Source organism: Muscardinus avellanarius (assembly GCF_963383645.1).
Source record: "Muscardinus avellanarius genome assembly, chromosome: X".
In the NCBI taxonomy this organism is placed as follows: domain Eukaryota; kingdom Metazoa; phylum Chordata; class Mammalia; order Rodentia; family Gliridae; genus Muscardinus; species Muscardinus avellanarius.
In genome coordinates, this window is record NC_137792.1 from 29,893,464 (window position 1) to 29,909,268 (window position 15,805).

Below are 15,805 nucleotides of genomic sequence, written 5' to 3' on the forward strand. Positions count from 1 at the left end.
TTTTCTTGACTTGATTTAGGAAGGTGTTTTTTTTTTCCACCATTTTATTTTTGTATACATTTCTGCTTAAAAAAAATCAGTGAATTTCTAGACCAGGTTCAGGTAACTGAAGGGCCTTTATAACTAGTTTATATTGTCTAGACCCAAGGTATGCTGCAAACACAGTTTGAAGTAAAGTGGGAAATAACATCCTTCTAAAGATGGGCTTAGAAATTCTAACCCAGTAAGTTAATAAGTTTCCTTTCTCTGGTAGCAGGGCTGACTCATACCTGGCTGCTAGGCCACAATTCACAGGTATATCCAAGAAAACAAGGTATAGACCTCCCAAAACAAAGCCAACCACTCCTGCTCGTGTGACAGTACAGGCTTCACAATTCAAATAGCCTGTACTCAGAGGTAAACTTACAAAACCTTTGTAAGAAGCATATACTGTCACAAATGGAATCACTGCCATTGGTAAGCCAGCAGCTATTCGAGTCTGTGTTATATGCAAGACACGGCGAAAATAACTGTTTGCTATTAGGCCACAGAGAGCAGCATTAAGTCCAACATATATAGATCCATGTTCAGGTAGATTCCTTTCTGCTTCTGGAAGTTGGCTAAGTTTTCTGTGTATGAGATCAAGTAAGCTTTCCTTCATAGTATCGGGTTTGCATTTTTCCATCTTGAGCCTTCTGCTTTCCTCCGAGCAGCCGGTGCCTCCCCCGTTCTTCCTTTGGAACGATGGAGTTCACGACAACCTTGGCCCCTCCCACCCAGGCGCTAGGAAGGTTTTATTTATCTAGAAAGTTGTAATTTTCTTCTAGATTTTCCATTGTGCTGGAGTATAATTTTTCAAAGTAGTTTCAGATAATCCTTTTGATTTTTACATTGCTAGTGGTAATATCTTCTTTTTCATTACTTATCTTTGTAATTTGGGTTGATACTCTCTGTTTTTGGTTAAGTTAGCTAGTGGTTTATCAATCTTGTTATTTTTTTTTTTTTGAGAAACCAGCTCTTGGTTTTGTTTAAATTTTTATTTTTTTATTCTCTATTTTATTGATTTCTGCTATGATTTTAATAATTTTCTGTCTTCAACTGGCTTTGGGTTTAGACTGTTCCTCTTTTCCAAGGGCTTTAAGGTGTGTCATTAGGTTATTTATTTGGTGTTTTTCTGTTTTTATGTGGGCACTCAGTGCTATGAATTTTCCACTTAATGGTGCCTTAAAGGTGTCCCAGAACTGGGCATGGTGGCATATGCTTGTAATTCCTGTGCTTGGGAGGCTGAGACAGGAGGATCGTACAGGTTCCAAGTCAGCCTCAGCTACTTAGTGAGGCTCTCAGCAACTTAGTGAGACCCTGTTTCCAAATAAAATATAAAATAGTTCTGGGAATAATAGCCCAGAGGTAAAAAGCCTCTGGGTTCCATGCCTAGTACCAGCACTACCACCACCAACAAAAAGGTGTCCCAGAGATTTGATATGTTGTATCTCTATTTACTTTTGTTTCTAGAAATTTCTTGATTTCACTATTCCTTCTTTTATGACCCAATCTTCATTCATCAGTGTGATGTTCAGTCTCCACATGCTTATGTAGTTATGTGGTTTCTTTGTGTCTTTTTTATAGTTTGTTTCTTGTTTCATTCCATTATAGTCTAGTAGTCTAAAAAGACATAGTGAAGTATGTTGACTATCATTATTTCCTCTTGCTGAATTGTTCCTTTTATCACTAAAAATTGTCTCATTAGTCTCTTCTAATAAGCTTGGGCTTGAAGTCTAACTTATCTACTCCTCCTTGTTTTTTGAGTTCCATTGGCATGGATTACCTTGCTACAGCCCTTTACCTCCATGTTGTTACTATCTTTATTTGTAAGGTGTGTTTCTTGCAGGAGCTGATAGATGAATTCTGTTTTTTAATATATCTTACCACCTTATGTATTTTTAGGGGGAGTTTAGACCATTCATGTTCAATGTAATTATTAAGAGAAGATTTTTAATTCCTGAAATTTTGAGTTTTAACTTCTGTTTGAGGTAGTGTTTGTTCTTATTTGCTTAGTTTTTTGCTTGATGTAAATTCTTATTTCTCTGCTTCTGGTGTGTATTACTCCTTCTTTGCAGTTAATTTTTTTATTTCTTAGTATTTTCTTTAGTGCCAGTTTGGAAGACATAAATTCTTTTAGCTTTTGTTTGTCATGCAAGATTTTTATTTTCCCATCTAATCTGAGAGATAGTTTTCCTGGATAAGAAATTTGGGGCTGCAAATTGCTTTCTTCCAGAGTTTGGAATATATTATTCCAGTCCCTTCTCACCTTTATTACTTGGTTTGGGAAGTCTGCAGTGATTCTAATTGGTCTCTGAATATCACTTATTCTTTTGTTGCCTTTACAATTCTCTCCTTGGCTTCTACATTTTTTCAGTTTAACTCTTATGTTTCATGGTAAACCTTTTCTGTGATCTTTTCTAAAGGGAGTTATATAAGATTCCTGTAACTGTGTATCAACCTCTTGTTCTATGTTTGGAATTTTTTCTGATATTACTTCTTTGAAAAGATTGCTGATCCCTTTAATTTAGTATGGTTAAATTTTCAAAAAATTTTTATTTCTGAATATGTCTTTATTTTTATAATTTTGTTGATACTTTGTAGTTTCACACCATAATGTACTTCACAGTGATAGTGACATACATGCATGTAGCACTTAATGGGCTTTCTCCCAGGTCCCTCCCCATTTCCCCTTCCCATACAGTGTATTAAGATTGATTAGGCCTGGAGTGGTGGTGCACGCTTGTAATCCCCGCGCTTGAGAGGCAGAGACAGGAGGATCGCGCTGGTTTGGAGCCAGCCTCACTGGCTTAAGAAACCCTATTTCCAAATTATAAAATACGTCTGGGAGTGTAGCCTGGTAGTAGAAGGGCTTCCAGGAACCCCAGTACCACCAAAAAAAAAAGATTGATTAGTATTCTCACATATGTAAAGCCACGGAAATGGTTCGGGGAAGGCATGGGGAGAAGAAGGATCAGTGTAGAAATAATTTTTGAGCATGTCTTTATACTAAACCTGCAGTTGATTTTTATTTTGCTAAGTATATTATTCTAAGAAGTAATTATTTTTTCATGCAACTTTTAAGATATGTCTACACTACTTTATGGTATCAATTGTTTATTATGAGAAAATCTACCATACATCTGGTTTTCTCAACCTATGAAAGATTTTAAGATCTTCCATTGGGCCTTATATGTACTGGGTAAACAATAAGTCATTTACTTGTGAAGTTGTCTGGAAAATTCTCTAAAATTATTTGTTAACATTTTTCTAAGATTTTCATGCCTTTAGTTGTTATATATTGGATTCAACTAACAGGTCCAATATATAACAACTAAAGGCATGAAAATCTTAGAAGTTAGTTGAATCCCATATAGACCTATGGTATCACTAATATTTTTAACTTGTTTCTTTCTTTTTTATTGATGAACAAGCCTTCTTTTCCAACTCTTTAATGTATATGAACATTATTCTTTGAATATCTTTCTTTTATATCATCCCGTTCTTAAGTTTATAATATTTTCATAAATATCTCTGACTTTCAAGTTCTTATCTATTACATGAATTGCCTCTATTTTCTCTGAAATCAGATGGTTTTATTTTGACCTTGGTCTCAGTTTTTCATACTGAAGGATTTACTCTAATTTCTCAGGATATTTGGTTACCTCTTCATATGTATAACATGATGAATGAGAAATGCATATTATAACTATATATTTGAAGATTTCTCATAGGCCTCACTTTAGATTACAAAAAACTGCTTTATGCCCAATGGTTTGGTATTATAGACAGAATCAAGTTGTCTGAATCCCCTTCTACCCCTTAGTAATGATGACTCCCTCAAACTAAATGCCTTTTATTTTTTTATTATACTTTTGGTGAGATTTTTCTTAAGAAGAAAGATTATGCATCTGGGTTTTGACACAACTGTGATTTATATCTTCTTTCATGCCATTTTAACTTAGAACTAATTTCTGGGATTTAATCCTGACATTTACAGCCTCTATAATACAGCCTCTTTTCTATACTTGGAAAATGAGGATCAGAATATTTACCAACAGATTTGTCAGTAATAAATTTGAAAATGTAAGAAAAACATCTAGTACTACAACTGGGACTTCTAATAAAGAATCAGCAAAATTGTCTTTCCTTTCCCAGTTTAAAATACTGGTGACTCCCGGCTACAAATGATATACACACTGCCAGATAGCAAATATACGATGAGGCTGTAATTTGACAATGGTTTGATTTGTGATATGTGTGAAAGGAACCACAAACAGGTATTTCCTCAAGGCCATTATCCCAGTGACCTATATCTTCTAGCCATGTTCCACCTACCTACAATTACCATCTAGCAAATATATTCATATTATTAATCCATCAGCATCAGAGCTTTCATAATATAATCTTTTTACCTCCGACCATTGCTATATTAACTAACACATGAGGATGGGGGGTATTCTTGATCCAAACCATAACAGCCAGATTAAATAGCATTTGTTTTTTTATAAAAAAAAAACTGAAAATATTTTGTTTTCTTAAACAAAAATTCATAGCTTTATAATTATCAGATATATTTAATTATCTTTTTCTACACTGTATCCTATCTTAGATTTTGTCTAAATAAAAACAAAACTTATTTGCCAGCTGTGGATCTAAATTCACCCCCAAAGATTAAAGGCTATACTAGCATACAAGAAAACACATTTATTTTTGCATAAAGTTTGATGACTATATTTAGCTGAAACCACAGATGGACTGTAATAAGACTGAAAGCATAATTTTATAAAACCATTCTGTTTCTTTTCTTTTTTCTTCATTGTTTTCATTGAGCCATATGTGCACTGACATTGACATTATACATTTATTCTCCATCTATACCAAAAGTCAATTTGAAGTAGCTTACAAGGTACATGCAATATTAAATAAAAGTTTTTAAATGAGGACAGTCATTGTAGCAAAAAGAAAATAAAAAATATGAAAGTCAAGATAAACCCTGTAATTATATTACACTGACCAGAGACATGGAACACGTACCTGAAGTGAACTAAGTTTTTGATTCTGGCATTTCTAACAAATTAAGAAAGAAGTCTTGATCATTTAAAATTTATGTATGATGACAAAATTTTAAAATCTCCAATCTCAAAGATATGTACAGAAAGGGTGAGGGAAGGAGTAGGACTCAGAGGAAAGTGCTCCAAGAGTTATGTGCATGTTTCTATCATTTTCTATCACACTTTTGTTTAAAATTACAATGAATCAAATTAAAGGACAAAAACATTTTAAAAAGATTACTTATATTGAAAATAAACCTAAATCTCATTGGTCCTAAAATTAGCTATTTACCCCATAAAATTAGTCATGACATTTATTTTATAAGACTTAAGTATATGTCCATAAAAATCATTAAGTCCATGTTGTTTACATTATTGTAACAAACACTTATTTTACATATTCTTCCATGAGGAGCCAATCCATTACAAATTCCTACTGATTTTACCAATTGTGTCTTGAAATTGGCATCTTTTCCTCTATACCCTTGCTTCCCCTCTAATTTAATATAAAAATATCTTTATATATTGACTGCCACAATATTCTCTTAAAGACTCTAGAGTTCATTCTCTATCACTATATAAAATATTTAATGAAAATTTGAATATGCTGATCTTCCACATAAAATATTCCAATAGCTTCCCATCAACATTAGGATATAGACTGACTCTCTCAATAGAATACAAAAATACTTTCACTTTTTATCATGCATGCTAGGCAAATACCCTACCACAGACCTATATCACCTTTTTAAATTTTATTTTGATATGGGGTCTTACTAAGTTGGCCAGACTGGCCATAAATTTGTGATTATACTTTCACAGTCTTCCAAGTAGCTTGCAATACTTCCACTTTTATGGTAGTATTTTTATAAATTTTATTACTAACTCTTAGCTGCATCTTGCATCACTAACTTTCTTGGTTTCTATACTTCAGCATTTCTAGTCTTTGATTAGTCACTCAAAGAAGTTATGATTCCACGTACTTTCTTCCTCCCCTTGATATAGCTTATTCATTTTCATCCTTCTAATCTCATCTTACATATCACTTCTTCTGATGCTGCAGACTATATATCACTCCCCATTGCTTTCATAACCAATTTGTTGAACATACATGATTTGTAATTTTTAAATTATTTTGTTATATGGTAATACCAGTCATATACTATAGAGGGTATGATCCAGGAAATCAGGAATAGCATTTTTTCTAATTATTTTCCAAGCATAAAAATCTGTCTGGAAGATTATAAATTACCTATATCTATCAAATGATTTAGTAAATGACTGACTTTATCTAATGATGGTTTTAGAATATTTAGAAAGTTCCTAAAGCACTCACCAGAATATTAATACAGGACATGAGCCTATACACAAAGAAAAACACTTTAACATCAAATATTATTTGTTCTTCAATAAATCTGAGCCCATGATCCTTTTATAATATTCCTTAGAAACAAAATTTAGGGTACTGGTAAGGACACATATTTGAATCAAAATTACCCCGACCACTGCTACAGGTGAGTTGTAATTTCTCCTACAAAAGAATTTCAGTACATTTCTATAGATTTTGAAAGCTTCTGGTTCACCTTATTCTTTGTTGCTTCCCAGTAGTTCCATTTAACAGCAATTTCAGATTCTGTGGAAATTAGACCATGGGAATCTATTTCCATTTCCATTTCACCATAAGTATACTATAAGAGAAGATAATCGGTTGTAGTTTGTACAAAAATAACTGTCATAGGATGTATAGTACTGATTATGCTAAAAATCAGAGTAAAGTCAATTGTAAAATATCCCCAATATTTATCACCCACAGATTTGTCAAGGTAAGGCAAGCCTGAGAGATGGAATCAGTGAAGAAACAGTGATCTCGATCTTCATTTAGGGAACTCATTGCTTATTTAACTAGTGAAAGCAAAAGTAGTTAAAGGTGCCAGATCTCTCATATCTCTTATGTAGGGTAACACTAAAACAAAAGTGGTAGGATGACTATGTCATGGATGATTTAATACACTCCATTGCTGAGGAACCAATTTTATGTTGCCACTAGGCAGCTTTATAGCCTGTAATTCCACTGTAAAGACAGCAAGATAGAAAGTCTTATACCTCAGCAGAAGCCAGGAAACAATAGGAAACCCTTTAAAGACATAGCCAGGAATATTGGCACATGCCTGCAATTCCAGTACTTGGGAAGTTGAGACAATAGAAACCTAGGTTTGTGGACAGTGCATGGTGGATAACCTTAGTGAGACGCCATTTCAAAATAAAAATAAAGGAGTACCGAGGATGTAATTCAGAGATTGAATGCCCCTGAGTTCAAACCCCAATACTACAAAGAGAACATGAGAGCAAAAAAGAGAGACATAGACACACACTGACGGATTGGTGACAGATTCATATGGGAGATAGGCAAATGAGAAGTCTTTGTAGCATCTCTTCAAGAATCTCCAGACTGTTATTTTGTGGGAAAATCATGGGTCTTTCAAAAATTTTATTAGCTAAAGTTAGGACACAGATATAGAGTCATGCAAGGTTGCTAGAGTGCTATGGTGTAATATTTTTTCTGCAAACTTGTAAAACAGAGTCTTACAAATTTATGGACATATTGCCACTATAATATACTTTATATTATAAAGTTAAAGATTAAGGGGAGTAGACATATTTTCTTTATTTTGTCTTTATTTGGGTGGTACTGGGGACTGAACGCAGGGACATTCTACCCCCATGTTCCACCCTTATATTTTTAAATTTTGTTTTTGAAACAGTTCTCCCTAAATTGCTGAGATTCTCATTAAGTTGTTGAGGCTGGTCTTGAATTTGTGATCAATCCTCCTGTCTTAAACCTCCCACATACTGGGATTAGACCTGTGCCACCATGCTGGGATTTCTTCATTCCCTCTTCAAAGGGAAGAAATATTTTATTCAAATAACATGCACACTATTAAACTACCATTATATATATATTTGACTTTCAAAGATTGTTTTTAAGCATGTCTTTAAATCATATTAGCCGGGCGTGGTGGCGCACGCTTGTAATCCCTGCGCTTGGGAGGCAGAGACAGGAGGATCGTGCTGGTTCAAAGCCAGCTGCGCTGGTTTAAGAGACCCTGTTTCCAAATAAAAAATATAAAATAGGTCTGGGAGTGTAACCTGGAAGTAAAGGGTTTCCATGAACCCCAGTACCACCAATAAATAAATAAATAAATAAATAAATAAATAAATAAATAAATAATTTTAAATTTTTCTCATTTTTCCAAAAATGTTACTAGAAACAAATTACATGACAAAGAATTTTCCTAAATAGCACAAATGCACTATGAATTTCATACAAAAATACGTATAGAATTTCCTATTGCTCACTATTAGAAAATTCTATAGTTAGCATATAATAGGTAAATTTATATTTTATAGATTGTGTCAAGACAGCAAAATCTTTAATTTTTTTGTAGAAGTATATTTCAGGCTATAGGCACCTGGTCTATACTGAATAAATGCTTGTAAGCTCTCTTTTTCAGTAAATTTTTTCCTCTTTCATTAAATAGAAACCAAACAAATATCATCCTTAAATTTACCAGTCGCTTCCTCCATCCTGCTGAAGCTACACTGCTATTAATTTCTAAACCTAAGAGTGGCATAGGAGGTACCACAATGACTTTTGATCTCAAAGGTGAAGTTCTCAATTTTAAAGCAATTGTAAGTAAATTTTACTTATTTTGTCCATTTTTCTATTTCCAGAACTTAGGGGGTCATAACCAAGGCTGATCTTCCACATTTTATCTTTAAACAGTTCTTAATCCTTCAGATCATATTTTTTTCTATGGAGACTTGTGATTTAAAATAAAATAGTCTTTGACTTATCTTTATATTTTTGTTTTAAGTAAGGTTTGATAGTTTATGCAACAAAAAAGTTTTTCTCTTTCTTGACAGAACATTCATCAATTCATCCAGAGTGTTTTGTTTATCAAATTCATTATAATATTCACGCTAATGCTGCTTTTATTAAAAGGTGATGATGTTCCTAACAAAGTTTTAAGCATTTGTATCTCAAAGGCAGTTGGATAAGGATTTTTAAATATATCTGAGATGGTTATGATGTTGTTATAATTATCTTTTATAGTCATTATAGTGTCCAAATATTATTTATACCATAGATATATGGTAAAAAGTAGGTGAATTTGATGTGGCCAAAGTTCTGTATGGATTATAAAGAATTTGGGGGATGCAGGACAACAATAGGAAGTAGACTATGACACTGGGAACTTAAATGGTGATCAGATGTTGTATGTGAACAACAAAATACTTACATATATAGATAGAATTCTTAGACAATGATGCCTAGAATAGGAAGTAGGCATTTGTCACCCAGACATATGTTGTTATCTTCTGAGTTCCTCTTAATGAATACTTAATACATTTCTACTCTGTCAAATTAATTGAAATACCATAATTCTTAGCTACATGTGGCCAAGACACATAAATGGTTTAGCTTGTAATTAACATGACCCCAGGGCAAAAATCTAACACCTGAAGATAATGTGACTCTGTTTACCTCCCCATCTACCCACTTATGGCCTTAAGTAACCACAGAATGTATTAGATAGCAATAGAGAAATTTAAAAAGACAGTAACATAATTAGGCTTAAAATGCATCAGCTTCTTTTCTATAAACTTCTCTGTGGAGTTGCTCTGGATAATTTGAAGTTATTATTTCATGTATATGTTTTTATTATAATACAGAATTTCAGTATTGTGACCACATTATAAATACAGTAGAGAATACTAATGAAGTTTTATACACAAACAGGCGTACATACACATCTGCCTCTGTCTTATGTCATACATATTAGTTATATGTCACTGATTATTTACAAAGAGAAACCATGTCTAATCATTAACAAACCTAATTTAATGAGATCAATTTGAGAGATACTACTTTGAAAATAGTTTAATTATTATCACAATACTATATACTGGCAATGAGATAAAATATATTTTTACCTTTACTTGTATTGTAGCAAAAGAATGTGGAAAAAGGAAATTATTCATTATTATCAGTATAATATTTATTTAATTTTTGTTTATGTAGTGCTAGGGATTGAACCTAAGGGTATTATACCTCCAAACAACACCCTCAGCATTATTTTATTTTTTATATGGAAATAGGATCTCGCTAGATGACTAAGAGCCTTAGTAAATTGCTGAGGCTGGGTTTGAACCTATGGTCTTACTCTCTCAGCTTTCCAAGTACTGCGGTTACAGCAATGTACCACACACTGCTATTAAAAGTATATTTAAATAGAAAATGTGTAATTTTTTGTGGTATTAAAAAAACATAGGCATTCTAACTCTGAGCTACACCTCCATCTCCATCTTTTTTTATTTATATTTTGAAGCAAAATCTCATTAAGTTATTGAGGCTGTCTTTGAATCTGCAACACCCCTGCTTCAGTCTTACAAGTACATGAATTATAAGTCTGTGCCACTGAACCCAGACAATTTGTATATTTTAAGTTTGTATTTTATCTGATTAAGAATATTCATTTTTGCTATTATCTTATAGTATGGTGTTTTTACTTTAGGAAATTACAAAATGCAAAAGTCCATGTTATGAATCAAAGGAAATTATTCTAAATGTGAAGAACCCCTTCCCAACTTCTGGAGATTTCTGGTAGGTTATTATTTTGGTATAAATTTATTGAAATTAGCTATCTTAATTCTTAGGACTATATATATTTTCTTCACCTCTTCAACATAAACCAATTTTGATGCATTGCAATCTTACATTTTTTTTTACATTTTTATTGGTGTATTGTAGTCATACATCTTATGGAATACAAAATGGTAGAGGCATACTAATACACACCACTTATTTATTCCTTACCAATTCCCACTCCATTCTCCCCCCCAACCTTCTCATGTTTGGCTTAGTGATTGGCTTTTATATGCTTGTGAATTTATATCACATACCTTAGATAATTTCCCTCTTCCTTCCTCCCATCCCCCTCAGTTAGTTCACCTTATTTGGTCATCTATGGTTTCTTCTTTGTCTAGAGTTCCTTCTATGACCCTTTTTCTCCCTAGATTCCACATATTAAAGAGAGCATTTGAATTTTTACTTTTTTGACATTTAAAAAAATTTTTATTTAAATCTCAGAGAGTTTTAGTAGAAAAATAAAAAATATGTCCAGATTTCTATCTGGGAGTCTCCTCACCCCCATATGCTGTGGTTAGTCTCAATAAGTTGCCTAGGTTGGCTACTGCATCAGGTTCTTTCTGGAACTCTTTTAAAAAATGGAAAAATATGTCAAAGCTACACTTTTTATTGAATTTTAAGCTAATACAAATTTATGAAATGAAAGTTTCTCATGTGATAGTGGTTAGTAAAAAGATGGTAGGATTCCCCAGTGGTCTTCTCTGGTAGCTGAATGTTGAATAGCTTATAACTCACTGCTCTATAGGAAGCATTCTGCCTGTCAAAGAATTAGCACCCATTTAAATATCAAAGGAAGAAATAATATGAAGTATTTATTTAAAGGTTTGTAGTAATTGAATTATATAACATGTCAAAGGGTTATTTGGTAACAAAAACTAACAAAAGGAAAAGCATGCTGATACTTCCTTTTGGTGAAGTCTTACTTAAATTACAAAGTAAATAAAAGGAAATGATACCTGAATGTTAATTCATAAAACTCAAACATTTATCACAGATAATGTGCTCACCTAAAGAGAAATGAAATTCTGACAGTTTCCTTTGACAGTCATTATTATTATTTTTATTATCATCATCATCATCATTATTACTTTGTGGTACTGGAGCTGGAACACAGGGGCATTCTACCGTTAAGCTACAACTCCAGCCTTATTTTTTATTTTGAAACAGGGTCTCACTGAGTTGCAAAGGGTCTCACAAACTAGTAGCTGAGGGTGTCCAAAAACTGCAATCCTCCCATCTCAGCCTCCCAAAATGCTGGGATTATAAGCATTTGCCACCACAATAGGTTAACTGTCATTCCTCTAACTCATTTGTTTTTATTATTTTCTATTTTTGTGGGACATTCTAACTCCGAGCTACACCCTCGGCTCTATTTTTAATTTTTTTTTACGTAGATCATATTGAAAATGGCATACATTTACACAGTGCTTGGTGTCTTCCCCCCTTCCCTTTCCCCCTCCCAACAATGAGTGTTCAGGTTGACCATGCTACATTCACACTTATACACATATTTGAATGTACCTACTCCAGTTAATCAACTTCAGCCTTCTTCCTCTCCTACCCTTCCTTTCTACCTTTGTTGAAATTTCTCCTCCATTATCTGGAGTCCTTCTGGTATTCCTAATAGTCCCTAGTTTGGGCATATTAGAGAAAATCTATGTCTCTTCTCTTTCTGTGCTTGGCTGATCTCACTTAACATAATGTTCTCCAGTTCTTTCCAACTTTTTGTGAATGACATAATTTTGTTCTTCTTTATTGCTGAGTAGAATTCCATTGTATGTATTTTCCATAATTTTACAATATAATCAGGTATGGTAGCACATACTTGTAATCCCCATGCTTGGGATGCTGAGACAGGAAAATCACACAGATTTGAAGTCAGCCTCAGCTACTTAGTGAGGCTCTCAGGATCTTAGACTCTGTTTCCAAATAAAATATAAAATAGGTCTGGGAGTATAGCCCAGAGGTAGAAAATCGTCTGGGTTCTACCCCCACAGAAAATAAAATTTTACCACACACAAAAAATTTTACAATGTATTCAACTATTGATAGAGGCATAGGTTGGTTCCATATTTTGCTATTATGAATTGTGCTGCTATGAACATGGGTATGCATATGTTACTCTAGTTCTCTGATTTCAACCCCTTTGGAAAGATACCCCAGAGGAGTATAGCCAGATCATATGGTGGATCCATTCCCAGTTTTCTATGGAATCTCCACAGTGACCTCCATAGAGGCTGAACTAGTTTGCATTCCCACCAACAGCATAAAAGTGTTCCTTTTTCCCCACATCCTCACCAGCATTTGTTGTTATTTGACTTCTTTATGCTCGACACTCTGGGGTTAGATGGAATATCAGCATAGTTTTGACTTGCATTTCCATGATGGCTAATGATGTTGAACATTTTTTTCCATCATCTATTAACCATTTGTAATCTTCTTTTGTAAAATGTCTATTCAATTCAGTTGCCCAATTCTTGATTGGGTTATTTTTTTGCTAGTGTAGAGTCTTTTTAGCTCATTGTATATTCTGTATATTAGCCTCTATGGTGACTGGTAAAGATTTTCTCTCATTCTGTAGGCATTTTCTTTAGGTTCTTGATGGTTACCTTTGATGAGCAGAAACTTTTTAGTGTGATGCCATCTTACTTATTAATTATTGCTTTAATTTTCTCTGAATGGGAGGTCTTGTTGAGAAAGTTACTGCCTGTGCCTGTATGTTAGAGTGTTGAGCCTATGACCTCCTCTAATAACTTCACAGTCTCTGGTCTAATTTCCAAGGCTTTGATCTATCTCAAGTTGATGCCTGTACATGGTGTGAGGTAAGGATTTAGTTTTATCTTTGTAAAAATGGATAGTCAGTTCTCCCAGCACCATTTTAAAAAGTCTGTATTGTCTCCAGTAAGTGAGTTTGGCCCCTTGATTATAAGTGTGTGGGTTTGTTTCTGTACCTTCTATTCTGTTCCACTGGTCTATATGCCTGTTGTTGTGCCAATACTATGATGTTTTTACTACTACTGCTCTAGTTATAATTTGAAGCTAGGGATTGTGATACCACCTGAATGGATCTTATTGCTGAGAATTGCTTTGGCTATTCTGGGTCTTTTTTATTCTCCATATAAAACTCATGACTGATGTTTCTAGGTCTATGAAAATGTCATTGGTATTTTGATAGGAATTGCATTGAATCTGTAGATCACTTTTAGAAGAATGACCATTGTGATGATATTTATTCTGCTTATCCACGAGCAAGGGAGATCTTTTCATCTTCCAAGTTCTTCAATTTCTTTCTTTAATATTTTATTGTTTTCATTGTAGAGGTCTTTTATATCTTTGTTTAGATGTATTCCTAGGTATTTTATTGGTTTTGAGGTTATTGTGAATGGAATTTTTTTCTTTCATTGTGGATTCATTGTTGGCATAAAGAAAAGCAACTGATTTCTTTAGGTTGATTTTGTATCCTGCAACTTTGCTGAATTGGTTAATCAGCTCCAGTAATCTTTTGGTTGAGTTCTTTGGATCTTCTAGATAAAGGATCATGACATCCTCAAACAAGGATAATTTTAATTCCTCTTTTCCTACTTGAATTCCTTTGATATCCTTCTCTTATTGCTGTGGCAAGAGTCTCAAGGACTATATTGAAAAGGAGTGGTAATAGTGGATATTCTTGTCTTGTTCCTGAATTTAGAGGAAATTCTTGCAGTTTTTCTCTATTCAATAAGATATTGGCTTTGTTTTTATTGTACATTGCCTTAATAATGTTGAAATATGTTCCTTCTATTCCAATTTTCTGCACTGTTTTTAACATTAATAATTTTGTCAAATGCCTTTTCAGCATCTATTGTTATGATCATATGGTATTTGTTCTAAGTTCTATTTATGTGGTGAATAACACGTTGATTTCTACTTTTATTCCATTGTGGTCTAAAAAGATGCAGGGAATTATATTACATCTTTTGAATTTGTTGGTGCTTGCTTATGGCCCAGAATGTGATCTATATTTTGGAGAAGGTTCCATGAGGTGCTGAGAAGAATGTGTATTCTGATGTTCCTGGTTGCAATATTCAGTATATTTCTATTAGGTCGATTTGGGTCATAGTTTTCTTTAATTCTGAAGAATAATTTTTCATCTTTTGCCTTAAAGATCAATCTAGTGGCATGATGGTGTGTTGAAGTCTCCCAATATTATTGGGAAATAGATTGAACATAAAACAAGGAGATACAATAAGGGAAAAACAAACAGTTTTGAGAGAAGAAAGTAGATAGGCTAGAGTAAGGAATTTTGTAAAAGGAATGGGGATGAAGGAGCAAACAAACATGCATAAAATAAAACAAGTTACAAAAATGATTATAAATCAAAGAAAAAAACAACCAAAAGAAAAACGGTATTAGATAAAAAAGGGAAAGAAAGAACAAAAAGAAAAATGAAAAAGAACTAGCAATGGTGTGAGAGGAAAAAAAACAGCAATTGTGCTAATATGCATATATATGTCTTGGGCATGTATGATATCTGTATGTCTGTTCACTGTGGTAGATTCTGGAGTATGTTCCAATGTCTCCCATTTGCTCTCTAACCTATACTCAACTTTGGACCCACTTTTTGAGTGTTTGCCTTCTGTGCTCTCTGGCCCTGGTTCTGTGCTCTCTGCTTAGGGCTCTATGATCTCAGGTCTTATGCTCTGTGCCTTCCCACCCTGGGCCTGTGCCTCCCTACTTGCACTGGCAGAGAGCATTTAGTGGAGTCTTGTAGTATTCCCCTGTGACCCATGGCAGGCACTGTGCCTTGAGCACTCATCTTTTCCTGTGTCTCTGGAGTTTCTAACTGGACTACCTCCAGGATGGCCAGCCAAGTCTTAGCCTGCGTGGTCCCGCAGCTGTTCTGGGTAGCCTCCACTGAGTACAGAGTAACACAAGAGGTTACCTTGCTGCCCTGTGGGCCAGGTTTCTGAAAGGTACACTGCGCTATTGTGGGTGCCTCTGGTGAGTACATGGGCTTTGGGATCTGTTTATGCTTCCTTGAAGG

At 33.9% G+C, this 15,805-nt stretch overlaps 2 protein-coding genes across 2 annotated transcripts in view; one reads left to right on the forward strand and one right to left on the reverse strand.

The window, feature by feature from the left end:
- Positions 1-15,805, forward strand: part of CFAP47 (cilia and flagella associated protein 47) — a gene marked incomplete at both ends in the record, with an annotated part of 367,798 nt that overhangs the window by 155,731 nt on the left and 196,262 nt on the right. The window contains 2 exons of the mRNA XM_080718845.1: positions 8,612-8,762; positions 10,649-10,737. Of these exons, the coding sequence (XP_080574971.1) occupies positions 8,612-8,762; positions 10,649-10,737 (240 nt within the window). The remainder of the gene's footprint in view (positions 1-8,611; positions 8,763-10,648; positions 10,738-15,805) is intronic.
- LOC308278777 (transmembrane protein 126A-like) lies at positions 77-664 on the reverse strand (the record flags this gene model as incomplete). Its single annotated transcript, XM_080718796.1, has 1 exon — positions 77-664. The coding sequence occupies one exon, from the start codon at positions 662-664 to the stop codon at positions 77-79; it is 588 nt and encodes a 195-aa protein (XP_080574922.1).